The sequence below is a fragment of the Panthera leo genome, chromosome E3, assembly GCF_018350215.1.
Source record: "Panthera leo isolate Ple1 chromosome E3, P.leo_Ple1_pat1.1, whole genome shotgun sequence".
NCBI lineage: Eukaryota > Metazoa > Chordata > Mammalia > Carnivora > Felidae > Panthera > Panthera leo.
The window spans coordinates 40,954,113-40,982,064 of record NC_056694.1 but is presented as its reverse complement, the minus strand read 5'-3'; the positions used below and the strand labels follow the sequence as shown (position 1 = coordinate 40,982,064).

Here is a 27,952-nt window from a genome sequence, read left to right as displayed (position 1 = left end):
TATTCATTTCTGAGGGAGAGACAGAGCATGAGTGGTGGGGGGGGGGGCAGAGAGAGGGAGACACAGAATCCGAAGCAGGCTCCTGGCTCTGAGCTGTCAGCACAGAGCCTGACGCGGGACTCGAACTCACAGACCATGAGATCATGACCTGAGCCGATGTCGGTTGCTCGACCGACTGAGCCACCCGGGCGCCCCTGTGTTCTCTTGAAGCCAGCACTCAGGCCTTGTCCAAGTACTGCCGCAGCAGGTGCAGCTGCTCTGTCCGCTGCTGCTGCTGCTTGGTCTTCGGGTTTTCCTCGTGTCTTCTTGCGCCGCAGATCAGGGGTTTGTACTTCTCACCCGTGTGGAATTTCCTGAGGTTCTCCTTCTGAGTCTGGTTGATGACGGTGAGAATGCAGGTGATGGATTTGCGAACGACCCGGATCTTGGAGAGCTTGGAGGCCGCGCCGCCTGTCAGTTTGGCCACGCGAGGCTGGGACAGCTCCACCTTTAAATCTTCGGCTGCCTGCCTAAACACCTCCTCCTCCCCCTTCTTGCCTCACCTTAATCTTGGCCACGTCTGCACCCTCCACCTTCGCTGCCAATGGAAGAGGTGAAGGAGAGAGTTTGCGTCTCTTTAAAGACCCAGTTCCATTTGAACATCACTCTTCCTCACTCTGTATTTACTCCGACATTAATTTCACAAATGTTTACTTGGGGCCCACTCTGCTGACCCCTCAGGAGGCCTCAGGGCTGCCCTCTGCCCTCACTGCTTTCTGTTTGGTAGAAAAGCAGAGGTGAAGCCAGGACTCGGAGAGGGAAGTCCACGTGCACCTTGGCCCACCTTTGCTGCTCTGTAACTTCTGCTTGCTGTGCTCGTTTCTGGTACTTGTTTTAATGTTATATTTCAGTTTAATGTTAATTTTTATCATGTGTAGTTTGAAAAGTCAAATGGGGTACTGCACGCTGCACAACAGGAGGTAGCTGTGGTCTCCTTGCCTTTCCCGATCCTGGACTCCTGGCTTTTTCCTTCTCGGGTTCTGTCCCCCAGGTTTAGATAGTTGCTGTTGTGTTTCTCTTGGGGAAGGTACACCCGCATATTTCCCTTCCGTCTCCTCTGTTCTTCAATGTAGTGAATCCTAATGCGGATTGAATAGACCTTTTGTGTTTGTTTTAATTGCAGATAATTTCCACAACTGCCCCATGTGGTGTGCCAGGAATACATTTCCTGCCTAATGCAAACTTCAGCTTCACCTGGAATCGCTTTACATTGTTTTTTAATGGTTTTTTATTTTGAGAGAGACAGAGAGTGAGCATGACCAGGGGAGGGGCAGAGAGAGAGAGAGAGAGAGAGAGAGAGAGAGACAGAGAAAATCCCAAGCAGGTTCCACACTGTCTGCCCACAGCCTGATGTGGAGCTCGATCCCACGAACCTCGAGATCATGACCTGAGCTGAAACCAAGAGTCAGACATTTAACCGACTGAGCCACCCAGGCACCCCATTAGTTTACATTTTCACGTGTTCTGTTTTCCATGTACCCATCAATAGTTCTTGCTAGCCTGTCTGCTGGGGATCTCACCAGTCAGCATGAACTCTTGGACTTCCATTGTTGTGTCCTGGCCCCTCTTCTCATGCTGGGGCTTGTCTCCTCACCTCCAGCCTGGTGTCTACTTTTGGAGCACCTCTGCTCGTCTGTCCTGAGTCCGTATCCTGCCTGAGGTTCCATGTCAGACATTCACCCGGGCTTTTCTTGTCAGGTACGACACATGATGCCCTTTCTACTTCCTGCACTTTGCTTGGTCATCTGGCATCCTCTCTGTGGCCATTATGTTACTGTGTTCTTTGCTCTAAGTGAGTGCCCACTTATCCATCCCCGTGCATCTTCCAGAAGGTCAGCGTCTCTCCTCTGGAGCAGTGTTTTTCCAGTGGACTTCCAGGAGGGAGTGGAGAGAAACCCGGGTTTTCATTCCGTTGAACTCTATTTAAGGCCATTTCTCTCCTCGACATCCTGCATGTGCGCCTGTCAAAACTGGCTCAGTGCTTGTCTCCCTGGCCTCACCATTGTCCGTGTTGTGGGTGGAGCAGGACTTACTAGTGTCCCACAGCTAGGGGACAGTGCCGGGACACAGACTGCTGCCCCTGTCCCTTCTCCCCTGATTATTGTCTGTGGGAAATCTGTGCCAACAAATGGTTTGGTTTGGGTTTCCTTATCTTGCATTTTGTGTGTGTGTGTGTGTGTGTGTGTGTGTGTGTGTGTAAGTTTTCACATTTTGACAAAGTCCACATGCATGAAATGAGGTTTTTGTAACTCTAGAATATTCCATCACATGGATGTACTAGGTATTTATTGTTTGTTTTCTCCACCAGGAGTAATGCCTGTATGCCTCCAGCTGTACAGATTAGTTGTCACAGCTTCTAGCAAGACCTAATTTTTGTGCTGGGAAGATTGAGGTTATTGTCTTGGGCTTCGGAATTGGAGGTATTTGGAAGAAGTGTAGTAAGGCTTTCTTAGCATTTTAGAGCTTTTCTGTGGCATAGTAGAGGAAGGAGGCAGAGCGTCCTTGGCTGTGTTGTGGGAAATCCCTCGTCTGATTCAGCAAAAGTTTCCTGTTACTGGTCTAAAATGTAGTCCCTGAGGGTCCCCTGGGGGACTCAAGTCGGTTAGGCGGTTAGGGATCTGACTCTTGATTTCGGCTCAGGTCATGATTGTGAGGTCCATGGGTTTGAGCCCCGTGTCGGGCTCTGAGCTGCTGACAGTGTGGAGCCTGCTTGGGATTTCCCCCTGCCCCGCCCTGTCCCTTCCCTACTCATTCCCTCCTTCTCTCTCTGTCTCTGTCTCTGTCTCTGTCTGTCTCTCAAATAAATACATAAATACATAAATAAATAAAACGAATGAATGAGTGAAGTCCCTGAAACTGTGAGTTGAGAAGCTGCCTGCTGCCTGCGTCTCCTCCCCCTATTCGGTTTGCAGGGGCCAGCGTGGCCCCAAGTGGTCACACTTGATGTGCTAGGGAGTGGAGTGTGTGGGGGCTGTTCTTTGAGGAGTGAGGTGCTATGGCCGATGCCACGCTGGCAGTGGCACTCCTGTGTCTATGTGAGGTCTTTGCCGACCCTCAGCGAGATGTCACGTACGTTCAGGGAAGCACAGTGGTGTCGTTGGGGCCTTAGAGTCAGATCTGGGCTTTGTTTCACTCAGCAGATGTGCATGGTGGTGTTTATTGAGTATCTTCCTCGTGCCAGCCAGTGTCATAGGTGCTGGGGACAGATGATACGCCAGAGCAGCATGCTTCCTGTCCTTTTGGTAACTGCCAGCACTGCCAGGTGCTGTGAAAGAAAAGCAGAGATTATTTAAGGTTGTGTAACAGGGAGCCCGACCTAGTTAGGAGTTTCCCTCAGGGGAGTCCCTTTCTTTTTTTTCCTTTTTCTTTTTTTTGAGGTGACTCTTAAGCTGACGTTCTGAAGCTGAGTAGAATTAGTGAAGCAAAGGGTGGCAGAGGAAGGAGGGTCCCAGGTGTAGGTGCAGTGGGGAGAGGCCTGTGTGGGAGGAAAGAGGGCACAGAGCTGGAGGGGTGGAGAGGCAGGGACCTCGGCACCTGCTGGGGAATTCGGGCCTGTAGTCTCTGAGAGAGGGGTAGGTGATAGGATCTATTGTTTAGAGAGAGGGCCCAGTTAGGAGAGGACAGGAGTGGATGGGGGAGAGCAGTCGGGAACCCAGCACAGTCCCCTCACACAGGACGAGCTGTAGGTACGTGACTCCTGACAACATCGTTCACATCCGACCCTGCCTGTTCCACTCAGCATGCTGGCCACTCTCTTCATGGTCGTGGCTGCAGCTGCCAGTGTCCCGGGGTAGAAAGAGGACCCCGTCTCTCTGTCTCTGTTTAAGAAACTCCCCTGCGGTTTCCTGGGTCCACCGGCCCCCCACCCCTTCATTAGCCATGCCAGTTCACAGGTGCTTTCCAGCCAGGTCCCTGCACTGCATGGGGGTCGGGGGATTGGAGGCATTGCAGTTGGCTTGAACAGTGCCTCCCCAAGTGCTGTCCCTGGGCCTGTAGCAGCAGCAACATTGCCAAGAGAGCTGCCAGGGATGCAGCATTCACCTTGAGTGTGAGGAGTGTGGGCATCAGTGGTTAGACCAGTCAGCTTTGCTCTCTTGACCTGGCTACAGTCAGCCTTCCCTGCTGGGACCCCCCCTTGCCTCCAACACTGCCACTTCCCCTTTCCCCATTTTACTGTTCTCCCTAGCTTAGTGTTGTCTACAGATTCCATATTTTACTTATTCTCCTATCTGTCATCTCTGTCTCCATTCCCACCCACGTGCCACGAAGGTGCCTGGCAGGCCTGGCATGGAGCAGTGCTCCTGGCTGTTTATTACTGAGTCAGATGAATTAAAGAAGGATTAAAGTCTGCCGGCAAGGGAGAAGTGGAGAGTGGTGTTGGAAACCAGCCGGCAGTGACCACTGGTGCCATCCGGAGACCCCACTGGACACCTTGGGAAAACACCATTGACAGGGTCCAGCAGGAGGTGTAGGGCATGCAGGGAATGACAGGGGGAAGGAAGGCTGAGGGGCAGGGGGCCGTAATTATTTTAAGATAGGCAAGGGGGCCCTCCCATGTTGCTCAGCTGCTGTAGGCCTCTCTCTAAATGAGGACCCAGGACGCCTGGGTGGCTCAGTCGGTTGAGTGGCCGACTTCAGCTCAGGTCATGATCTTGCGGTCCGTGAGTTCTAGTCCCGCGTCGGGCTCTGTGCTGACAGCTCAGAGCCTGGAGCCTGCTTCAGATTCTGTGTCTCCCTCTCTCTGACCCTCCCCTGTTCATGCTCTGTCTCTCCCTGTCTCAAAAATAAATAAACGTTAAAAAAAAAAAATTTAAATGAGGACCCTAGGGGAACCTGATTCACAGGTGGTTGTGAGCAATGAACCAGGCAGGTATAGCACTTAAACCGTTCCTGACATTTGGGGAGTGATGTTAGTTTATTATATGTGTGTGTGTGTGTGTGCACGCGCGCGCACACTCTTTTAAAGGTTTCTTTATTATTATTAGTTTTTAACAATCTCTACACCCAACGTGGGGTTTGAACTCACAACCCCGAGATCAAGAGTTGCTCACTCTTCTGCTCGAGCCAGGCAGGCACCCCTTGGGGAGTGCTCTTTAAAGAAGTCTGCCTGATCAAGGGCTCACTGTGTGCAAAGCCGCGTTCTCTGGACTTTAATTCCCTTTTGGACATCCTAGGGGAACTTTAAAACACTGCATGTGTATTTGTGGCTTGTGACTCCAGAACTAGGCCCTGGGGTGGCTTGGGGTTACTGACACCATGTGTCGGTGTTGCTGATTGCCGACTGGGCACTAAGCTCTGGGCTGGCTTTTTATGGGAGTTGCCAAAAGAAATTAGGAAACACGTTTCCTGCCTCCTGGGAGTTAATGGTTTGGGGGCTGTTTGAATTGGGGTAGGAAGAGTAAATACTTTTCTTTTTCTTTTAATGTTTTATTTATTTTAGAGAGAGAACGCAAGGGTGCACGTGGGAGAGGGGTGGAGAGAGAGAGAGGGACAGATGCAGGGCTCGAACTCTTGAACTTTGAGATCTTGACCTGAACTGAAGTCGGGTGCTCAATCCACTGAGCCACCTAGGTGCCCCAGTACTTTCTAACTTTTAAAAGGAGATTTGGGGCACCTGGGTGGCTCAGTCAGTTAAGTGTCTGACTTCGGCTCAGGTCATGATCTAATGGTTTGTGAGTTTGAGCCCCGCATCATGCTGTCTGCTTTCAGCAGGAGTCCACTTCAGATCCTCTGTCCCCCTCTTTCTGCTCCCCCTATGCTCGCTCGCTTGTGTGCTTTCTCTCTCTCTCTCTCTCTCTTTTGAAAATAAACATTAAAAAAAAACAAAGGGAGGCTCTATTTCTTGTCTGTGGTTTTTGTGTGTTTGTTTTTGCAATGTCTGGTTATTTAGGACCCTTTGAACAGATCACTCCTTATTTTTTTCCCCCTTTTGTTGATTTCTATTTAATTTTTGTGTGAAAAGTATTTATCCTACCTCTTAGGAATCTTGTGTTCCTGTTTCTGTAGGTGTGAGTAGCATTTTCAGTATTTCATTTCCTAAAAGTAAGCATGCTGTAAAAACATGGTGTATTTACTTGGCTATGTGTTATACATTTTTATCTTATGTTATTAGTAGATTATATATCACATGACCTGGTGAACTTGTAGATAGTTTCCAAAATTGGAAAGTGCTTAGAATGTTTTTGGACCACAAGTTTCTGTGTTTCTTTTCATTGTGTTGAAGACTGAGTAAGTGGCTTAAAACGCTTGAGGTGGATGCCACCGGGGGGGGGGGGGGGGTGAAACTGCTTACCAGGCGAGGGGGACCAAGGCAGTGTCCTCCTCCTTCCTGTTCTCTGTAGGCCTGGGTGGCAATCTTAATTTCCCGAAGAACTTTTCTGCTGGAAGAGAGCACCTTGCCTTGCCCCCAGACTCCTGCCTGTTGCCTCTGAGGTCAGACATGTGCCTTCCTCACAGAGACTTTCAGAAGATACAGTGAGACTTTTTAATCTTTTTTTTTTATTATTATCACAGTCTTTTTATTTAGTATTTATTTTAGAGAGAGAGAGCGAGCTTGAGCAAGGGAGGGGAATAGAAAGAGAGGGAGAGAGAATCCCAAGCAGGCTCCGTGCTGTAAGTGCAGAGCCTGACACGGGGCTCAAACCCATGAACTGTGAGATCATGACTTGAGCCGAAATCGAGAATTGGAAACTCAACCGAGTGAGCCAACCCAGGCTCCCCAGACGCTTTTATCTTTTTAAAAATTGTTTATTTTTGAGAGGGGTGGGGGACACAAGCAGGGGAGGGGTAGAGAGAGAAGGGAACAGAAGATCCAAAGCGGGCTCTGCTCTGACAGTAGAGAGCCCAACGTATGGCTGAAACTCATGAACTTGAGATCGTGACCTGAGCCGAAGTCGGACACTTAACCGACTGAGCCACCAAGTACCCTGAGACTTTTTTTTATCTTTTATGTCAAGAGAGACTGCCTTCTGAAAAGGTGGTGTGCTGCCTCTGGACATGTCAGAGCCTGAGACCAGCCACATCAGGAGAAGTCTGTTGATGGGGAGGGAGGCTCCCTTGTGTCCTTGATGGCACAGCTGGGGACTGTGAGGTGAGGCAGGGCATAAAAAGGTGAGAACAGGCACTCTATCCACACCCACTCACCTTCTTCCTTATCCAGCCTCCTTTAGAATGGAGGAAGACAGGGGCGCCTGGGTGACTCAGTCAGTTAAGTGTCTGACTTCAGCTCAGGCCATGATCTTGTGGGTTTGTGAGTTCAAGCCCCGTGTCAGGCTCAGTGCTATGTCTCCCTCTCTCTCTCTGCCCCTCCCCTGCTCTCTCTCTCTCTCTCTCTCTCTCTCTCTCTCTCTCAAATAAACATTAAAGGGGCGCCTGAGTGGCTCAGTCGGTTAAACGTCCTACTTCGGCTCAGGTCATGATCTCACAGTCTGTGAGTTCGAGCCCCGCGTCGGGCTCTGTGCTGACAGCTCAGAGCCTGGAGCCTGCTTCCGATTCTGTGTCTCCCTCTCTCTCTGACCCTCCCCCGTTCATGCTCTGTCTCTCTGTCTCAAAAATAAATAAACATTAAAAAAAAAAAATTAAAAAAAAAACATTAAAAAAAAAAAGAATGGATGGGAAAAACTTGGGTTGATATTCCTCATAGCTAAAGTCATACTCATTTGTCCATTATTAAAAAAAAACAAAGGTTCCAGAAATGTACACCACAGGACATGAAATCTTCCCCAGTTTCTGTTGGCAGTGGGAGTGTTCTCTCACTTGGGATGAATCTCTCTCTCTGCGTGTCCCCCCAGCCCCCCGTAAAGTGCTGCTCGTTAATTTACAGGCCCGCATGTAGGCAAGTGACAGAATACCTGAAATAGTAATGAAATACTCCCTCATAGCTGACACTGCTTGGTTTCTGCCGCGAATTGGTTTCGTGTACATGAACCCTAACGTGAGCCAGGACTGGCGCAGCAGCCAGGCTGGAGTGCTCTGCCCTGAGCCGCGCTGTCGTCCTGCTGTCGTCTTGCTGTTGAGCAGGCGCACGCCGGGCTCCCCCCACGCAGGCCCCATTCCTCTTCCTACCATGTAGTGACACGTTCTTTGAGTGATTGGTGATCAGGCGTGTAGTTCTGACTTGTGTGCTTAGAGAACGGGGAACCTGGGTTCCAGTTCACAGTCTGCAGTTGGAGCCCCCTGTGTGACGCTACTGTTTGAAGTGGGTCGATACTCTCTCCAGTCTGTGTCTTGGGGGGGCTTTGGGGATGGTGATGGAAGTTACAAATGTAAACAAATGGAAGTTACAAATGTGAAAAGGATCTTTGGCTCTTTTTTAGCCCTGTCCCCTGTCTCATCCCCCAGAGTCATCCGGGACTGGGCCTGACTCTCTGCATCCCCATCCCTTGTCGGCAAGGCCTGGCTGGGGCTGGAGAGTCTGCAGCCCTAGCGCGTCCCCAGGCAGTGCTGCAGTGTCCCCTCTGGAGTTGTGGCCGCACACAGAATTGACCAAGGAGCTACAGACTAAGGGGCCCGGCTGTGCCACAGTTTCAGTCCTACTCTCTGGGGGCAGGAGCAGGAGGAGTGCGGCGGAACCTCCCCTCTGTGAGGCTGAGAAATATGCAGCGGTGACGGAAAAGCCGGCCTCCCGGAGCAGGCGGGAGCACTTGAACTTGGAGCGGGTGTGGGTGCCTCTCTTGTGTGGGTCTTATTGAACACTGTGTTGTGGGTGAGGACTGTAACCTCAGACCTGGGGGCTTGATTGATGAACAGCTCTGAGGAGGCCGGAAAGATAGTCGGTGAGAGCTATCTCTGTGGAGGGTGCCCTGCGGGGCCCTGTCCCCTGTCTGGCTCGGGCCCAGTCGGTGTGAAGGGGGAGAAACTAGGGGGACAGGATTGGTGTGGTGCACAGGCTGTGAATTAAAGAAATTTTTTCCCCTTTCATTCTGGAGCCTTTGATAATTCTCCAGAAGGCTGTCCTGGGCTGTGCTCAGGAGCTGCTATCCCTTCCGCTCAGCTCGGTCACACTGGAGGCGTTTGGATGCTTTCATGGATTTCTGCTTCTGGATCAGAAGCAGAGCTGAGTTGGTTTTTTTTGTTTTTTTGGTTTTTTTTTTTGCTGAGCTGCTAGAAGGCACAGAGGTGTGACCAGAAGGTGTTTTGCATCTGTGCTTGGGTGTCAAGGGCAGTGCCTGTGAGTGACCCCTTGTGGGCAAGAGCCTGCTTTGCTGGGTGGCTCTCTGGAGAACGGGACAGGTGGACGGTCTCTCTTGTTGGGTGTGGTTTGGAGTGTGACCTGTGCAAGTGTCTGCCCTCCCCACCCGCTCCTTGCTGCCCTCCCCCTACTTGTTTACACAGTGCCCTGTCTTTCCAGCATGGGGTGTGCTGGTTTACTTTACTAGAACCCTGGAGAAACAAGGCTGGATTTTTTTGCTGTGGGAAACAAAAAGCCCTTTTGTGAGAGTTCTTCCTTCTCAGTGTGGTTCACTCTGGCTGCTGAGGAAAGGCCACAAAGTCCCAGACACTTTCTTCTTAGTGATTTCATTTTTAAGAACCCCCTTCAAGGAACTGCCTTATGCATTTCACCAGACGTACCAGTTAGTGAGGCTTAATCAGCACCTAGAGAGCATTTGGCTTTCTCTTTTACCAAAGAACTTCCTAGCAGGAGGAATCTTAGCATTTGTGATGGTGAATCAAGAACCTGTTCTCATTGGTTCATATTGCCTTAAAATTTTTTAATGTTTATTTTTGAGAGAGAGAGACAGAGCACGAGCAGGGGAGGGGCAGAGAGAGAGGGAGACACAGAATCAGAAGCAGGCTCCAGGCTCTGAGCTGTCAGCACAGAGCCTGATCCAGGGCTTGAACCCACAAACTGTGAGATCGCTACTTGAGCCAAAGTCGGATGCTTGACCGACTGAGCCACCCAGGTGCCCCGGTTGTTATTGCCTTTAAAACAGTAACAAGAAACTTGAAAAGAAAAAAAAAAAAGGCAAATAATGTTCGTTTAAACAAAAACGTGCAGATAAATGAGAAAACAAAAACTTAGCACTGTGAATCTTTAAACTTCTAGACTCTTAAATTATTATTTATATGACTGATGGACAAAACCAGAGTCATAATTAACTTAGAGTTTTAACCTCCTCCAAATCAGTATATTGTCAGCATCTCGTGAACATATATCTACTTCCACAACATGATTTTAGTGGGTAGTTTTCCATCATATGAACGAATGTGCTGGAATTTGATTAATTCTCTGTCTTTGGTATGTTATATTTTCACTTTTCAACATTATAGGCTTTCGTGTAGCTGAATCTTCCAGCACAATCTTTATTATTTCCTTAGGTTAAAGTCTTAAAAATGGAATTGCTGGGGGAACAATATAGATTTTAAGAATTTATTTTTTGTGACCAAATTGCCCTCTAGGAATGTACTGCCAGTGTGATACAGGAGAAACGATGACCACTTACTGCTTCAATTTGCATGTTTCTTGTGACGGTATTTGATGTTCCTCTAAAGTGTTAATGAACAAGTATTTCTGTGTCATCCTGTGCTGCTGACTGGCCTTCAGCCTCCATTCCTTCACCTGTGATTGGGGGATCAGCCCAGGCACGCTCTAAAATCTGAGGGAGAAAAATCTAAAAAATGTTACAAGTTCCCGTAGAGTTCTTTTCTATTGTGTTATTTTATAAGTTTCAGAAATAGGCCATTGATCTATATCATTAAATAAGCAATAAATAGTGACTTTGTTTTGGTTTAACAGTCTGCTTTTAAAGAGCTGTGTGCAGAAGATGAAGGCTGAGAAAAATACCATGATGTTGAACACAATGAGAACTCAAAGAATGTTCTTTTTGTATGGACTTAAACGTTTTCTCCACTGTTGAATGATCTCTTGATAATTACTCAAACTATCCCTTAGACTTGAGGTCGGTTCTACAGTTTACTTTATTTAGCAGTGGTGGTCTGAGGCTCCAAGATTTCATGCTGAGCATTTTAGAGTTTCTGGAATGTTTCAGTCCTCTCAACTTTGGATCCTAGACACTGTTCCAATCTAGGAACTGTCACTTCTAGGTTTAAACCGAATCTCAAAAAAACTAAAACACAGACCACCCCCAAGCTACACAGGAATCGCTCTCATCTGGTCCGGTGTTGGGAATGAGATCTGAGGGGCGTCATCCCCAGTCAGGTGGCTGCACTGTGAGCCCCCGTACTGGGTCTCCCGCAGGGAGAAACGCTCTGCTGGAAGACCCGAGGGAGATGCAGAGCAGTGTGGCTTCTAGGCCTCACCCATTTCATCCAACACGTCGGGTTGTAAACGCCCGGCACACTCACGGGGGTCCGAGTTGGGGCTGTGGGTGGTTAGGTACTGTACGGTAGTGAGTCTTATCTGTCTCACGTACCTACGTGAGCTGTGTCTGTTCTTACCTAGTAAAATAGGCACACTCCCTTGAGAGGCTCTGCCATGTTCCCAGGCGTGTTCCCCTGCCTGCTAGAGAGCCCTCAGATGTGTGTGTGTCTTCCCAGTTCTTTTCTGTGGTTGTGTGTACCTTCCCAGGACACAGAGCGAGTGTTTGTGCCATGTCCTGATTATAGTCGTGACAACTGTGCTGGGCCCTACTGCAGGCATTCAGCACTGCCTCGTCTCTGGGCTGGGAGGTACCGTTATGAGTCTGCGCTTTTGTGATTGGCATCTTAGGCAGGCTGTCCTGCCGGGCGGCTCTGGGGTCCCTTTTCTTCCAGAGGAGAGACAGGCCTTCCCTTGAGGCAGAGCGTGGGGCCCAGGAGGGCTTTGGGTTCCCCAATGGGGAGGTGGGGGTCTGTCCCCATAAAAGGGAAACATGAAAGTTGACTCTGGACAGCCGCCCATTCCAGGAGAAGCAGATGTTCTTATGGCCACAGTCAGTCCCGCCGTAGTGATAAACCAATGAGTCTCTTGACCAGCTTCCTGCTGTTGCTTCCAGCTCCTCGTTGTGGTGGTGGATCCCTCTTTTCCCTGAGTGAATGTTCATTGAGCACCTGTTGTGGGCCAGAGGCTACTCTCGCCTGCGGGGTGTAGCAGTGAGCAAAGTGACTGAAACCCCAGGTTTTTTCTCATTGTTTTAGATGCACTGTATCTATAAAATGCAACAGGATTTAGTAATACAACAGATATGTTTCTAAAGGTTCTTTTAAAGAATGAATCATTTTTCCACTTATTCCATTATATTCTCAGAAACATGTTTAGAAAAATAAAATTCTCCACCTGAAGTTTAGCCCGAAGAAAAGGTACACATTGATGACATCAAGTTAAAGTTAACATGACTGACGTTCATCAAAGCCTGAACTAAAATCCTACATGTATCTTACTGTAGAAGTTCTTTGAGAATTGTGCTCAAAACCACTGATTAATGTGAACAATTTGAGCACGTCAGCGGCCCGCAGAAAGGGGTGACATTAAAGGTTTAAAGCCAGCATTAGATATGTTGAGTTTGTTCTAAATAGAGTTATTTGATTTAAAACAGTAGGATGGGCGCCTGGGTGGCTCAGTCGGTTAAGCGTCCGACTTTGGCTCAGGTCATGGTCTTGTGGTCCGTGAGTTCAAGCCCCGCGTCGGGCTCTGTGCTGACAGCTCAGAGCCTGGAGCCTGTTTCAGATTCTGTGTCTCCCTCTTTCTCTGACCCTCCCCTGTTCATGCTCTGTCTCTCTGTCTCAAAAATAAATAAACATTAAAAAAATCAAAACAGTAGGATGGAAGTCGTATCTCAATAAAACGGTTATTTAAAAAAAAATGTAAGGTGGGTGTGGTAGGCTAATAATGGCCCCCCCAAAAGTTGCAGGTTCCACTTCCTAGAACCCGTGAATACAACCTTATATGACAAAAGGGACTTGGCTGATGTATTTAAATTAAGGGTCTTAGGGCACCTGGGCAGCTCAGTTGGTTAAGTATCTGACTCTTGGTTTCGGCTCAGGTCATGATCTCACAGTTTGTGAGTTTGAACCCCACCTTGGGCTCTGTGCTGGCAGTGCAGAGCCTGCTTGGGATGTTCTCTCTCAAAATAAATAAACTTAAAAAATATATAAATTAAAGGTCTTGAGATGGGGTTTTCTTGATGGCCCCTACGTGTGATTGCAAGGGCCCTTCTGAGAGGGAGGCAGAGGGGGATTTGAGTGTAGAAGAGGAGGTGGTGATGTGGTGACTGAAGCCGAGACTGGAGTTTCCCGCCACAAGCCACGGAAGGCCGGCAGCTGGGGGACCAGGGAATGGGGGAACGGGCTGCCCCTGGAGCGCCCAGGAGTCAGCACTGCCACCTCAGCACTGCCACTGAGGTCAGTTCTGTCCTCATTTCAGACTTCAGATCTGTAGGAGAATAAGTTTCTGTTGTTTTAAGTTACAGAGCTTGTGGTAATTTGTTACAGGAGCAGTGAAGCGGTTTCCCGAGAAAGGGAAACAGCCAGTCTCAGCAGAGAGGTCTCAATTCAGAGCACTTCAAATAGCTGTGGGGGGAGGATTGGAAGTGGGCAGAGACCACTACCGTTTTACACGTAGAAGATGTAAAGAGGATGTAAAGGAGACGACTTGGAGAAGTCGTGTGATAGTATTTACCCAGGTAGCTTAATACCACTGTGTTGTAATTACACTGCTTGTACAGTTGAAATATTTCCACACCCACGCTCACTGCAGCACTATTCACAGCAGCCAAAAGGCGGGAGGAGCTCATGGGCCCATCGGCGGATGGGTAGAATGTGGTCTGTCCACGCAGCGGACTAGTCCTGTACCTTAAAGGGGAGGAGATTCCGACACGCGCTCGGACGCGGATGGACCTCGAGGACGCCGTGGTCAGTGACATAACGCCTGTCACGGGAAGACGGTGCGGGTGCCCCTGGGGACAGAAGGAGACGGTGGTCCCCAGGGGCAGGGGAGGGGTGGGCACAGAGCTTCCATTTGGGGCCATGGGAGAGCTGTGCGGATGGGCGGCGGTCGTGGTCCCACGCAGCAGGGATGTGCCTCCTGCCACTGAACTGCGCTTCTAGAAACGCTTAAGGCGGGAAACTTTGATTACGTACACTTTACCACAATTAAAGAAAACCAAAAACACACGTCTAAAAGAATACTGTCATAGCCTTTCTGAAAATAAAGTAGCAGTAGGCATTAAAAATGTTCAGAAAGTGAGGCTGTCGACAGAGCCACCCTGGTTCTAAATTAGGTGTGTGGAAGGCCACAGGGCTGTCCGCGCAGGCTCTGCCTCATGACGACACCCTTGCTGTTACAGCCCGCCTGTGCTCCTCGCCCTCGCGCACGGGGCCTGCGCGGCCCATCGTTCCTCCGCCTCCGCCTGGCACTCGGTTCGTCCTCTCACTGGCCTGGGTGCTCCATCCTCACCAGGGACCAAGGGCCCAGGCCCACGGCCTCCCACCCCTTCCTCTGCACTCACTCCGGACTCACTTTAAAGGTGTCCTGTGTGCCCTCAAGCCCGGCCTGCTCCTGAACTCCGGGCTCACACTCGGATATCGGATAGGCCTCTCAAACGCAGTGGCCGAAGGTTTGAGTGCCACTATCTCCGTTAACAGCAGTCCCGCTCTCTGGGGATGCAGGCCATCCCTCTTTCACATCTGGTCCATCAGGAAACCCTGTTGGCCACACATCAGCACACATCCAGAATCCCACCATGTCTCAGGTCTCCTCTGCTAACTCCCTGACATGAACCACCATGTCTCTGTGTGTGGGGGAGCACTCCTCATGCTGTCACTGCCACCAGCCCACCCTCCAGCCGCTTCTCAACAGGCGACCAACACTCTTTAGCCTAATCATGTAATGCCTGTGCTTAGGGTTTTCACTTCCTACTGCCAACCCTCTCACCTGTTCTGCTCCAGCCACCCGGCCTCCTGGAGAGTCCCTCCATACCACAGGCACACCTCTTTACTCAGGCCCTTTGCATTGGCTGTGCCCTCTGCCAGGGACACTCCCACATCTCTTCTGTCCAGGATCTCTCCTGGCCTTTTTCTACCTGGAGCTCAGAGTTTCCTCCACACTCATTAGGCGTTTGGCAGAATTCAGTTCCCCTTGCGGTCGTGGGGCTGAGATCCCTGTTTTCTTGCTGGTTGCAGGCAGGCAACAGCCTTAAGTCCTAGTGGCTCCCCTCATGTCCAGCCACCTGCGCCTGGCCCTCTCACACACCACGACAGCTCACTGCTTTGCAGCCCACTCTCTGCCACAATTAATGTGTGCGCAGAGAGATTGGCTCACCACATTGGCCACGCACAGCTCTCTCATCATGTTGACACGCCCTCCCAGGGTCCTGCCTCCAAAGTGTCCAGTCCCGGAGCAGCCAACAACACAGGAGCCAGGTTGCTGCCAGGAGTACCTGCTGGAAAGCCTGTTGTCAGTGAGCCCACCATGCAGACCACATTAAGCTTTTAATCAACTTTTAAGCGGTCACTTTTAACTATAAAGTGGCTACTTACTAACGTTTACACTATCAAGGACCTCAGATAATTGACGAAAGACTCCAACGAGAAAGGGAGAGATCATAACCAAAAACAAAAAAGAAGGAAGAGTAGAAGGCGCTTGAAGGGAAGAGAGTCAATGCAGAGAGCAGAAGAAAACTTGGAAAATAAAACTTGATTTATATCCGGTTAAAGAAGACATCGCATTAAGAGAACTAAAACATATCCTCAGAAATTAAAAATGAAATAAAAGCATCCAGTTGAAAGGTTAGAAGGTCAAGTCAAGAATAAATCCAGAGGGGCGCCAGGGTGCCTCAGTCGGTTAACCATCTGTCTTCGACTCTGGTCATGATCTTGCGATTAGTGAGTTCGAGCCCCTGTCTGGCTCTGTGCTGACAGCTTAGAGCCTGGAGCCTGCTTTGGATTCTGTATCTCCTTCTCTCTCTGCCCCTCCCCCACTTATGTTCTCTCTCTCTCTCTCTCTCTCTCTCTCCCTCCCTCTCCCTCTCCCTCTCCCTCTCCCTCTCCCTCTCCCTCTCCCTCTCCCTCCCTCCCTCCCTCTACCTCCCTCCCTCCCTCCCTCCCCCTCTCTCTCTCTCTCTCCCCCCCCCCACTCCCCCCTTCCTTTCTCAAAAATAAACATTAAAAAAAATATATTCCAGAAAGTTACTTTTTTTCCTCAGCTTTTTGTTTAAGTAATCTTTGCACCCATTGTGGGGCTCGAACACATGATCCTGAAATCAAGAGTCAGATGTTCTTCGAACTGAGCCAGCCAAGCCCCCACCCTGGAAAGTTCTTTAAAAGATAGAGAATAAGAGAGAAAAGATAAGGAAAGTACATGATTAACGAGGCATAGGACCTGACAGATGTGCCAGGGAGGAGGCTAGAGATGGTATCGGAGGCTCCCTCAGGAAGGCTTACAGAGCCCAAGGACTGCGTCTCTGTTTGAAAGAGCTCTTCCTGTGGTCAGAACAGGGAGGAAGTACCCCCAGCAGACAGGCAATTCCCGCCGATACAGAGGTTCTCCACAGCTTCCAGGGATTAAAACAGACCTCACACAGGGCATTAGGACTGGATGGTGGCAGGCACTGTGGCACCTGCAGGAGTGAGTGGAAGCGGGGCACTGACCCCTCTGGCACCAGGGAGCTGGATTTCCCACCTGCAGCTCTGTGCATGGGCACCTGTCTCGTGGAGGGAAGAGTGCAAGGTGTTGCAGGCAAGAAGGGTCCCAGGTGCATGCTGTACACCCCGTCTCAGGAGCTACAGCCGTTTCTCTGAGAGGAGGGGGCACCGAGAGAGGAGGATGCACAGGAGGCTCCTGGGGGCATCGTGGGAAACACCTAGGGGTCAGGTCATGGTGGGGAGGGTTTGAAGGGGTGTGCAGTCCTGTGGAGGGTTAGATCAATAGGGATGCAGAAAGTAAAGGCAACAAAAAGCAAGAGAATTCTTAAGTATGGAAAAAGTGTACAAGAAAGGTGGTCCTGGGGGCACCTGGGTGGCGCAGTCGGTTAAGCGTCCGACTTCAGCCAGGTCACGATCTCGCGGTCCGTGAGTTCGAGCCCTGCGTCAGGCTCTGGGCTGATGGCTCGGAGCCTGGAGCCTGTTTCCGATTCTGTGTCTCCCTCTCTCTGCCCCTCCCCCGTTCATGCTCTGTCTCTCTCTGTCCCAAAAATAAATAAAAAACGTTGAAAAAAAAAATTAAAAAAAAAGAAAGGTGGTCCTGTAGTTTAAATGAGCAACAGCAAAAAATATTTATGTAGTCAATGATGTAAACACGGCAGAAGACCTAGGCAAGCTCGGAAGCGGGGACACTGAATTCTCATATTTTTCCATAGGAGGCCAAAACACAGCATGTAAATTTTGAAAAGCCAAGAAATAGCACCAGAAGCATATTAATTAGATATGGAGGCAATGATCCCTCCCAAACTACCCAAAGTTAGAAAGAAGGGCTTCAGGGAGCAGGGTGGGGGTGGGCGAGCATGTTCCAGGCCTTACTGTGCTGTAACATTTTGCACCGTGTGCCGGTATTTGATAACTGAACTTTCTCTCGGGTCTCTGTTGGGCCATGAGTTGAGGGATGTCTGGGTTCTCTGTTGAGTGCAGCGAGGTGAGGGGGTCGGTTGGAGGCTGGAGTAGCAGTGTTCTGTGATCTGAACTTGGGTAGCTTTCCAGAGAAGAGCCGTGGAGGGGACCTTTTCCCAGCCCCTTGGAGGGGGCCTCAGGGCCAGGAGAGTCCTAGCAAGAGCTACTTTCCTTCCATTTCTCTGGTCCCCCTGACTCTCCTGACGACAGACCTGAAATGCAGAAATGCCTTGCTCTTTCCTCTGATTAACGTGGTTACGTACAAGTCAAATGTATGTGTTCTTTAGTTATTTTTATGAAGTCTGTGTTATTTCCTCAGTATGTTTGCATAAAACTTGAATGTATGCACTTGACTGTTTTTGGAGTATTCTCATGTACATTTTGAGATTTTATTGTCTTTAAAATAACACGGAGATAGCTCTGTGAATATACTAGAAAACACTGAGCTGTGCTCTGTAAATGTGTGAATTGTATGGTATGTGAACTGTGTCTCCATAAAGGTATTAACAGAAATAACACAGAGTCAGAACTGGCGCGCCCCTGAGCATTGGGAGTCTGCCCCAGACCTGGGCCTCCTGCCGGCCTCCCTGCCTCGCCTCCCCTCCCACACCAGGGAAAGCTTCAGAGTGGATGGTGAACTTGTTAGGAGAGTTGCGATCTGCCAAAATCCCAGTGATGACAGATGTAAGGAGAAGGCAGCTTCTGGGTGCTGGAGACAACCCACGCCCCTGACCCAAAGCATGTCAGGAGGAGTGAGCCAGTCATGGCTACAGGTGGGTGCGGGCAAGCTCCTGTTGATGAGGGGCACGGCTGGTGACCTTTGGCACCTACTTCTGAAAGACAGGGATTCCTGAATGTGATACACGCCTCTTGGGGGACATATAGAATGACCTTTAACATGTAAGACCAACATGATGCCTTTATTGTAGAATTTTCTAAGCCTTCCCCATGAAACTAGGGATGATTAATATGCCCATCATCACAGATCTAGGAAGGTGTTCTTTTACTTCAAGTGGAAAAACTGGGCTCCAGAGCTCCCGGCTGGTTTAGTCAGTGGAGCCTGGAAAGTGTGAGCCCCACCCCCGCTGGGTGTGGAGATTACTTAAGAGTAAAATCTTAAAAAAATAAATAAATAAAATCTTTTAAAAAATAAAGAAAAAGAAAAACTGAGCTCCAAATGAGCACATTCAGTGTTGGAAAATTTATCGTATTCAAACTGTCTTAATTTCAAATTTAAGTTTAGAAGTAAACCTACATTGCCTTCTAAGTTGCCCCAAATTAGACATTCGATTTACTGAAATGACTTCATTTTTCCCCAGCCGGACACAGTAATTCCAAAGCGATTTAGGTGTTAGGGCGACAGCACGTCTTTATCTTATGTTCACACACCTGGCTGATTTTTTAAAAAAAGTAAGTGTTCCTTCTCACCTGGAGAAATCTGTGAACAGGGTCTTCAAGTATAAATTGCCAAGCATAATCCCTGAAAAAGTTACTTGATATAATAGTTGGTGCAAAGCAGACCTACTAGGGTTAAAAAGTCCTCTGTGGTGCTCTGCATCCAAGATCCCAGAGCCCTGATGTGACACTGTCCTGTAGGCTTAGGGAGTGTAACATATGGGAAGCTCTCTCTCATTTCGTTGGTTCTCTAGACAAGGAGGAAGAGAAGGAAGCTGGAATCATCTGTTATTTGTGCCTCGCTTTCAAAGGCTCTACGAACAAAGTTGTGACATTTCTTCTTATTTATTTATTTTTCTGGTCTAAGAACTCAAACCAGTGCCCACTCTGGCTGAGCACACAGCTTTTTCAGCTTTTATTGTATTAAGTGTGTTACTGTAATGATTTATCAAGCATCTTTACACTTCTAAGATTCCTTCAGTTAACTCCAGTAAAATGAACCAACCAGCAAAATCCCCCTACTCAAGTGCATATCTGTACTCTTCATGATTACTGATATCAAGAGTTTTAGCTTCTTCGGAGTTTAAGCTAGAATAAATGACTCATTGATTCCTGGTGCTTGTGGGATTTGAAACTTATTTCCAGGGGGATGTTACAGAAAGAATTTTTACTAGTGATTTGGCTGTGTGTGACATACCTAAATCTATCAGTAGAAGTTGTTTTCTGTGATGGAGGGGAACAGGGAACAGTGTTACTGTGTATGGGCACTGTCTGCTTGTGCCTCCTCTGTGCATCTGTCCACAACTCTTCTCGTGGGTCTGTCTTTATTTTTTAAAAAGATATATACATTTATTAAAAATCTGAAGATAGTTAACAATTTATTGAAGTCAGAAAAATAAATACATAAAATTTAGAAAGGTGGAATTAGGTTTCACAGGATTTAGAAAGAATTCCTTATAAAAGTTTTTAATATTACATTCCTTGTCAAACTGGGACTTGGAGGGCTTTTGGTATTTCACCCCTGACTGCCTGCCTTGATGAGTCAGTCAGCAGAGGCACATGAAATTGTGGATGGACAGGAGATGCATATTCACTCTTATCCAAATGTAGCAAAAAGCACCATGTTTCCTACTAAATAGAATTTGTAGTTTCTTCCCCAATTCTTTAGAGCAATAAGCCTTGAGAATGGGTCTGTCTTTAAATTTTTATTTTTATTTATTTTTGAGAGAGAGACAGAGAGAGACAGAGTGTGAGCAGGGGAGGGGCAGACAGAGAGGGAGACAGAATCCAAAGCAGGGTCCAGCCGCTGAGCTGTTGGCACAGAGCCCGATGTGGGGCTCGAACCCACGAACTGAGAGATCATGACCTGAGCCGAAGTCGTGTGCTCAACTTACTGAGCCACCCAGGCACCCCCTGAGGGGTCTGTCTTATTGCATCACGTGAATTCTTTTTTTTTTTTTTTCCAAGTTATTTTGAGAGTCGGAGGGAGGGGCAGAGGGAGAGGGAGAGACAATCTTAAGTAGGCTCCATGCTCAGCATGAAGCCCAACGTGGGACTTGAACTCCCAAACCGTGAGATCATATGAATTCTTAACCCATCTCTGGTACTTAGATTTTCTAAGGGTCATCTCTGGTACTTAGATTTTCTAAGGGTCATTGTATCTGACATAATTACTGTGTGATCAGTAAGATTCCTGTAAGAAATACTGTTCAGCAAGGAAACCAACGTAGTGCTGAAAAGTTTGGATTATACTCCTACTGCCTCTCCCAGACATGGAAAATTCACTACTATTCTTTTCTTTTCTTTTGTTTAATGCTTAAGAGATTGACTCCTATGACCTGTACCTATCCTGTCAGCTCCCTTAGGTGTGGAGAGAGACTTCTGGCGAGGAATGCCGGGGTCCTCAGGAGCCCACGGTTGGGAGTGCACCTGCAGGTTGGGTGATGGCCTCTGGTGGGCTCTTTAGAATGGGAGGGATTCCTGGAAAAGTGGCAAGTGGGAATGTCCCGTCCACGGCTCTTTCCTGCTGCCTGCCTGAATTTAATAAAGGATTCTTCTTATCCCACATCAGAAGTTGTTTCCCTCCTTGGATGAAGTTTTTACTCTGCCAAAAAGCTGATTATTAATAAGTTGCAGGAAGGGAGTGCAGACTGCAAAGTAACAATAGATCTGGGATTATGATAATCAAAAGGTTTAGATTTATATAGCTGGGTTTTTTGTTTTTTTTTTTAACAATTTAAGTCAGTTAAAATGTCCTCTCAATTCAAACTTGTTCTGCAGGAAAGAACTTACCTGACATGAAAATTTCCATCATTTTAATAATCTAATAGAAAATGGCAAATGCTTGGCAAATTTGAACTTCCACACCCAGTTTTTGCTTTTTTGTGCCTCTCCCTCCTCCTTTTTTGCTTTATTAAGGTATGTAATTCTGCACTTAAAAAAAAATCTTACTGTTACGGAAATTTTCAACATATACAAAAATAAAGACAATCGTGTAACAAACTTGTGTGTGCCCATTGCTCTGCAAAACTGTCAGTTCCCGAAAGTCTTGTCCCCCCGCCATCAGTGTTTTCAAGGAAATCCTAGACCTCACATCATACTAAATACTAAATACTAATATCTAATATCATACTAAATACTTTATCTTGATACTAATATCCTACTAAATATGATTATTTAGGTTAGGGTTAGGGTAAGGGTTTGGTTAGGGTACCTCCAAAAGGTACCTCCAAAAAATAAGGATTCTTTTTTTAAAAAATCACATACCAGTATCACATCTAAATAATTAAAATAATTCTTTGGGGGGTCTGGCTGGTTTAGTTGGTAGAGCATGTGACTCCTGATGTTACAGTGTGAATTCAAGCCCCACGTTGCGGTAGAGTTTACCTAAAAAATAAAAATAAAAAATAAAATAATTCCTTGGTGTTATCAGTTCTTTTGTCAGCACCACCCAAAGTTAAATAGATGCTACCATCTGGCTGTTTTGGGGGTTCTTATTTAAGAGAGCACCCTACACACATGGTTGCAGCCTCATGCAGCCCTTTTCCCTCCTCACCTGTTTGTCTCCATTTCCCCCAGAAGAACCACAACCTTAAATGTCTACTGAGAATCATAGCTCTGTCTACTTAAAATACGCCTGGCTTATTTCCACAGATGTCAGTAAAGAAGCAAAACATAAACATCTTTCCTGACGCCTGTTCATAAACTTTGAAAATTATATGACATTTGGTATTTTCTCATTTTATCAAAATGACTTAATTTTTGCTCATCCCTAAGTAAGGAAAGTTGGAAATGGCGTCTTGAGTGTTGGTGCTTGCTGTGACGCACACCTCTGGGTGCAGAGGCCAGTGGGGCTGTCTGTGGCAGAGAGCTCTGGGTGCCTGGGGCACTGGCTGTCCCCTGCAGGTGGGCGCTGGTGGGGGTGTCCCGGCCGGTGCATCTCAGGACAGCAAGAAGGGCTTCTTCAAAGCAGCAGGGAAAACCCAGAGTATATGTGCTTTATTGGAAGAAGTGCAGATGCCAGAAGGTGGGTGAGGTTCAGAAATGATGTGTAATCAGGCTTTTGGGAGTTGCTTCCCTCCCTAGCCCCTCCTGCCCACTCACACAGCTGACCTGAAGTTTATGAATAGCTAGAGGGAGCCCCAGGAACCTTGTACTTATTTTCATGGCTTCCCCCTCCCCGCCCCCCAGTACCACAGTTTGTTCATGCATTCGTGTGTTGATGGACATTTAGGTTGTTGCCATTCTTTTGACCATTGCAACTAAAGCTTCTCTGATCATTCATGTATGAAAGGAGTTCCCAAATGGTTCTCCAAAGTGGTTGTGTAATTTTACATTCACAACAGTGCCTGAGAGTTCCAATTCCTCTGCATCCTCCCAAACCCTTGGGGTGCATGGTTTGGCCAGTCTTTTTAACTTTAGCCATCAAATAGATATGCACGTCATTGAAGTTTTAATTTGCCTTTCCCTAATGACTAACGATGTTGGTTTGAATCATCTTAAATGTATTGGAACTCGTTTTCTGTTTTCAGACTGTAGTCTCTAGAGGAATGTTACTCTGCACTCTTTTCGGCTGGAGTGTTCTAGAAGTGTGAGTTGGAGGTGACTTTCCATAAGAAAAGTTTTGTTGATTGAGAATATTACCGTCTAGGCATGGTAGTAACAACAAGGTGCAGAAATGAGGGTAGTCTGCCCTGTCCTCGTGCAGTGCTTTCAGCGTGATTGCTGGGAGAGCTGCCTCTTCAGCTGGTGCTGACTGTGGTCAGCAAAGTTGCTCTGGCTTCTCCTCCCACGTTGTGTGTCCGCATCTGTAGTAGAAATAGTATGATTTGTTAGTTTCTCAGAGGAACCCTGTAGGGAGGGACCAGCGGTATCTGTCTGAAGCTGCTTGCAGGGTGGTTTTCTCTCCCCTGGTGTTTCTGTGACTTACTGAATCCATATCCTGCAGAGGGTACGGGCTCGCTTTGACCCCTCAAGTGCATGTCCCTTGGCTTGTTTTCTGGCCCTGCTGGATTGTGCAAGAAAGGGCCTGTTCTTATTTTTCACAGTCACCTTACTTTCTCTGAAAGCTTCTGAATGGAGTACTTTGGGCTTGGAGAATTAGAATCATCCCCAAATCATCAGCCACATGGAAATTGATTTATTCTCCAAACTATAAAGAAAGCATAGTTAAAGTGGGCTTTAAAAATGTATACTTTGGGGCGCCTGGGTGGCTCAGTCGGTTAAGTGTCTGTCTTCGGGTCAGGTCAGGATCTCACAGTTCGTGGGTTCAAGCCCCGCATCGGGCTCTGTTCTGACAGTTCAGAGCCTGGAGCCTGTTTCGGATTCTGTGTCTCCCTCGCTCTCTGCCCCTCCCCCACTGGCACTTTGTCTCCCTCTGTCTCAAAAATAAATAAACATTAAAAAAAGTATACTGGGGCGCCTGGGTGGCGCAGTCGGTTAAGCGTCCGACTTCAGCCAGGTCACGATCTCACGGTCCGTGAGTTCGAGCCCCGCGTCGGGCTCTGGGCTGATGGCTCGGAGCCTGGAGCCTGTTTCCGATTCTGTGTCTCCCTCTCTCTCTGCCCCTCCCCCGTTCATGCTCTGTCTCTCTCTGTCCCAAAAATAAAATAAACGTTGAAAAAAAAAAATTAAAAAAAAAAAAAGAAAAAAAATGTATACTTTGATTCCTCTTTGCTCATACTGACATGGTAACATGTCAAAAATTCTACTCTTAGTTAATGATTTGTTTAAAAGGCATTGGGTTAATGTTTCAGAATGAGCAGCTTGGTACTTTGTGTTCAATTCGCTAGTTGCTTTGTTGTTGAAATTCTTGGAATCTTTTTTTTTTTTTTAAAGTAAGCTCCATGTCCAATGTGAGGCTTGAACTCTTGAACTCATGACTCTGAGATCAAGAGTCACATGCTCTACTTACTGAGCCAGCCAGGTGCCCCCAAATTTTTAGGAATCTTAAGGACAGATTTGTCAGTATGGATTCCAGGTTAGATCCCCGTTCATGTATCCAGCAAGATTCTCACTAGACCTCATGTGCTTTAGGAATGAAGTTTTTTGTGTGATAAGGAAGGAGGCCTTTTATAAATAATTCCCATTCAGTTGTTTGAAGAAGTCATTGGATGCATGGACTTCCAAGACCTGTATCTCAGTGGCACAAAGGCCCTGCGCTGTAGGGTCCGTGGCCCTCGCCTTCTCCGGGTAGCAGAGGGAGAAGGCGGGACTCAGTGTGTGACTCGAGGGCCCCACACCCTCAGGGTCAGTCAGCTTGAGCCGGGCCTATTCCACTCTGACTTTATGTTACCTGAATAGCGGTGAGGGGGCTGAACATGGTGGCTTCCAGCCTGCCCTGTGCCGAGGAGGCCCTGGGGACGTTTGTGGATGTCGTGGATTAGTGGGTTTGCTCTCAGCCGCGGTTCGTGCCTGCCGAAGTCTTAGCCCTGGTTTTCCACCTTTGTATAAATTGTTTGATTGTTTATTTTTGAGAGAGAGAGAGTGGTGCATGTGAGCGGGGTTAGGGCGGGGGAGGGGGACAAAGAATCCGAGCAGGCTCCACACTGTCGGCCCAAAGCCCGATGTGGAGCTCGAACCCACAGACTGTGAGATCATGACCCAAGTCGAAGTCAGGACTCAGACACTTAAGTGACTGGCCACCCAGGCACCCCTAAACATGATTTTAAAAAGCAATTTATTTGAATCAAGATCCAAAAAGCCCCTCCAGGTCACAGATTGCTGTGTGTTCTGAGTCCCTTAGTGAGGGCTTCCCGTCTGTCCTTTTTGCTTTGGAAGCAGAAGGTCACTCATCTGTGTCTGTTGGGGCCTCACGGACTGGATTCGTTGGTTGCATCCGTGCAGTGTTGTTGAAACGTGTTGCTCTGATCATTGTGTTTTCCTGCAATTTGGTAGTTGGGTTCAGGCTTCATTTAGGTGGTGCTGCAGAGTTCGGTCAGGAGCCGTGTGGTGTCTGGCCATCTGTCTTTCTGTGGCCTCGGGAAGCCCTGAGGGTCATTGACTGTGCATTACTTCACTGAGGATTGCAGGCGTGACGTTTGGTCTCCATCCTTCCCCCATTTACTAGCTGGATGCTCCGTAACTACGTGATTCTTTTCCTTTATTTATTTGTTTTCACAGTAATAACCTGGTTCACTCGTGTCCTTCATTGATGACCAGTTGGTTTTGTTTGTTTGTTTGTTTTGTTTTACCATAATTATGCCTGCACAGTTTGAGGTATGTTTGTGTTTCATTCCACTGAGCCAGCACTCTCCCCCGTGCCCGTGTTGTCTCGTTTTGGGCTGTGAAAGCGTCTTCTGGCTGGCCCCTGAGTTACTGGATGCCACCCAGTGAGTCTCTGATAGCTTCTTTGCTCTCAGGTATGACTGGGTTCTAGGCTCCGCTTGCACACTTCCTGACACGTCTCTGCGGGTCCTGGTTCCTTTGAATGGGAAGTGGGGTTTAAATATCCCAGTCTGGATGCTAGGGCAGCTTGCTTTTAATTGGACAGAATTGGAAAGTCTTCATTTTGTTTTAGTACATCGTGAGTGATACTTCACAGTGATAGTTCAGATTCAAATTCAGGGTCATGAGGTGTTTGCTGAGTACTTTCACTCTGACATCTTTTGCTTCTTTGTCAGTCACGTGAGGGTGCCTGTTCTGAACAACGCTTCAAATGAGGGAATTGTCATGTTCCTTATTACTGGGTATTCCTGCTGAAAAGTTTAATGATAATCAAATTTTCTTTTATAGTCACCTGAATTTTGCATAGCTTTTTAGAGGACGTTCTTTCCTTTAAAGTCCAAGAAACTCACCAGAGTGAGTCCCGATTGGATACTCAATACCCAATGTACTCTTTCAATATGTAGTTAAAATTACTTTTTTATTTTAAAGAAGTTTTCTTAAATATAGTTTTAATATTCTGTCCCTTTGATTTTTCTTCTCTGGGGCTTCTTTTATTCATATTGTGAGAAATCAGCCCTCCACCCCCATTAAAGGGGCACAAGGAGACTCGGAGCACAGTGAAGTGAGGCTTTAGTTGACGTTCTTGCAAGAGCAGGTGTCTGACAGACAGGGACACTCAGTGGTTATAGCAGACAACTTATCTCCTAGCACGTAAGTCCCTCCCCTGGTTCCTTATTGGCTGAGTGCTACAGAGGTTATGGCCTTACCCGGATGTCGCCTGTGCCCACGGAAGGCCAAAAAGTAGTCTGAATGGAACAAGTGTACATTCCTTGAGGTGACGCAGAGACATGAGTTTGGTGGCACATGCTCATCGCAAAGCCCGCGAAATGGAGAGGGGACGAAGAACCAGGAAGTGAGGTGTGTAAGGGTTTGGGACTCCACTGTCGGGGGCTTGGGCGGGGAGGGGGGGTTCATACATATTTCCAATAGGTTGTAAACCTATTGTTGACTAAACAGCACAGCTTTTATTTGGTATTTCTGAAAATGAATCATCTCACTTCTCACAATATAGTAAATTGTCTTTGTCTTCAATATTTGTCACTTTCTCTTGAATCCTTTTTATCTTTTTATTCATTTATTTTTAAAAGCTTTGTCAATGTGTAATATTTTTGAAATTGTTTTACATTTATTTATTTTTGAAACAGAGTGAGACAAAGCATGAGCGGGGGAGGGGCAGAGAGCGAAGGAGACACAGAATCCGAAGCAGCCTGCAGGCTCTGAGCAAGAGGTCAGCACAGAGCCTGTTGCGGGGCTCGAACCCATGAACTGTGAGATCATGACCTGAGCCGAAGTCGGACGCTCAACCGACTGAGCCACCTAGGTGCCCCTGTCGATGTATAGTTTACATGCCATAAAATTCACCCATTGTAAGTATATGATTGAGCGAATTTTAGTAAGCGTATAGGATCGTGCAGCTCCCGCAACCTAGTTCAGTGTTTCCACACCCCAAAAGGTCCCTCATGCTGCCTGCAGCCCGTGTCCGCCACCCCACACGGTTCCAGGCAACCACTGATGTGCTTTTTATGTCAGTAGAGTGGTCTTTTCCGAAAGCATTCTATAAATGAAAGAATATAATTTGTGGTCTTTTGTGTCTGGTTTTTAATTTGGCGGAATGGTTTTGAGATTCCATCCATGTTGTGTGTGTCACTATTTCATTTCTTTTTAGGGCCAGATAGTGGCCCATTATATGGCTAGACCACACCTTGTTTACCCATTCCTCCCGTAATGTGATGGACAGTGGGTTCCTTCTCCTCTTACCTGGCGGAAGTGATGCTGCTTGCTGCGAACATGTGCATGCACACCTTTGTATGTGTGGTGGGACATCCCTGAGAGCGGAGTTGCTGTGTTGTGTGGTGTAGTTACGTTTGACTTTTCAACTGCTAAGTGGTGCTCCCCACTGGCCAGACCATCTTCCCTTCCTCCTGGCATTGTGTGAGGTTCCAGGTCCCCACACCCTCCCCAGCACCTGTTGTCGTTGGTTTTTTTGGATACAGTCATTCTGGTGAGTGATGTCTCGGTTTTAATGTGCATTTATTTCCCTGAGGACTCACAATCTTGAGCATCTTTTCATGTGCTTTTCAGCCATTTGTCTGTC

General features: G+C 47.7%; 2 protein-coding genes across 2 annotated transcripts in view; one reads left to right on the top strand and one right to left on the bottom strand.

The window, feature by feature from the left end:
* The window catches only part of RAB11FIP3 (RAB11 family interacting protein 3), an 83,494-nt gene that overhangs the window by 14,741 nt on the left and 40,801 nt on the right, over positions 1–27,952 (top strand). The gene's annotated exons all lie outside the window — the stretch shown is intronic.
* Positions 193–27,681, bottom strand: LOC122210255 (60S ribosomal protein L35-like). Its single transcript, XM_042922853.1, has 2 exons — positions 27,616–27,681; positions 193–529 (listed from the first exon to the last, which is right to left on the bottom strand). The coding sequence occupies exons 1-2, from the start codon at positions 27,679–27,681 to the stop codon at positions 218–220; spliced, it is 378 nt and encodes a 125-aa protein (XP_042778787.1). The 3' UTR covers positions 193–217.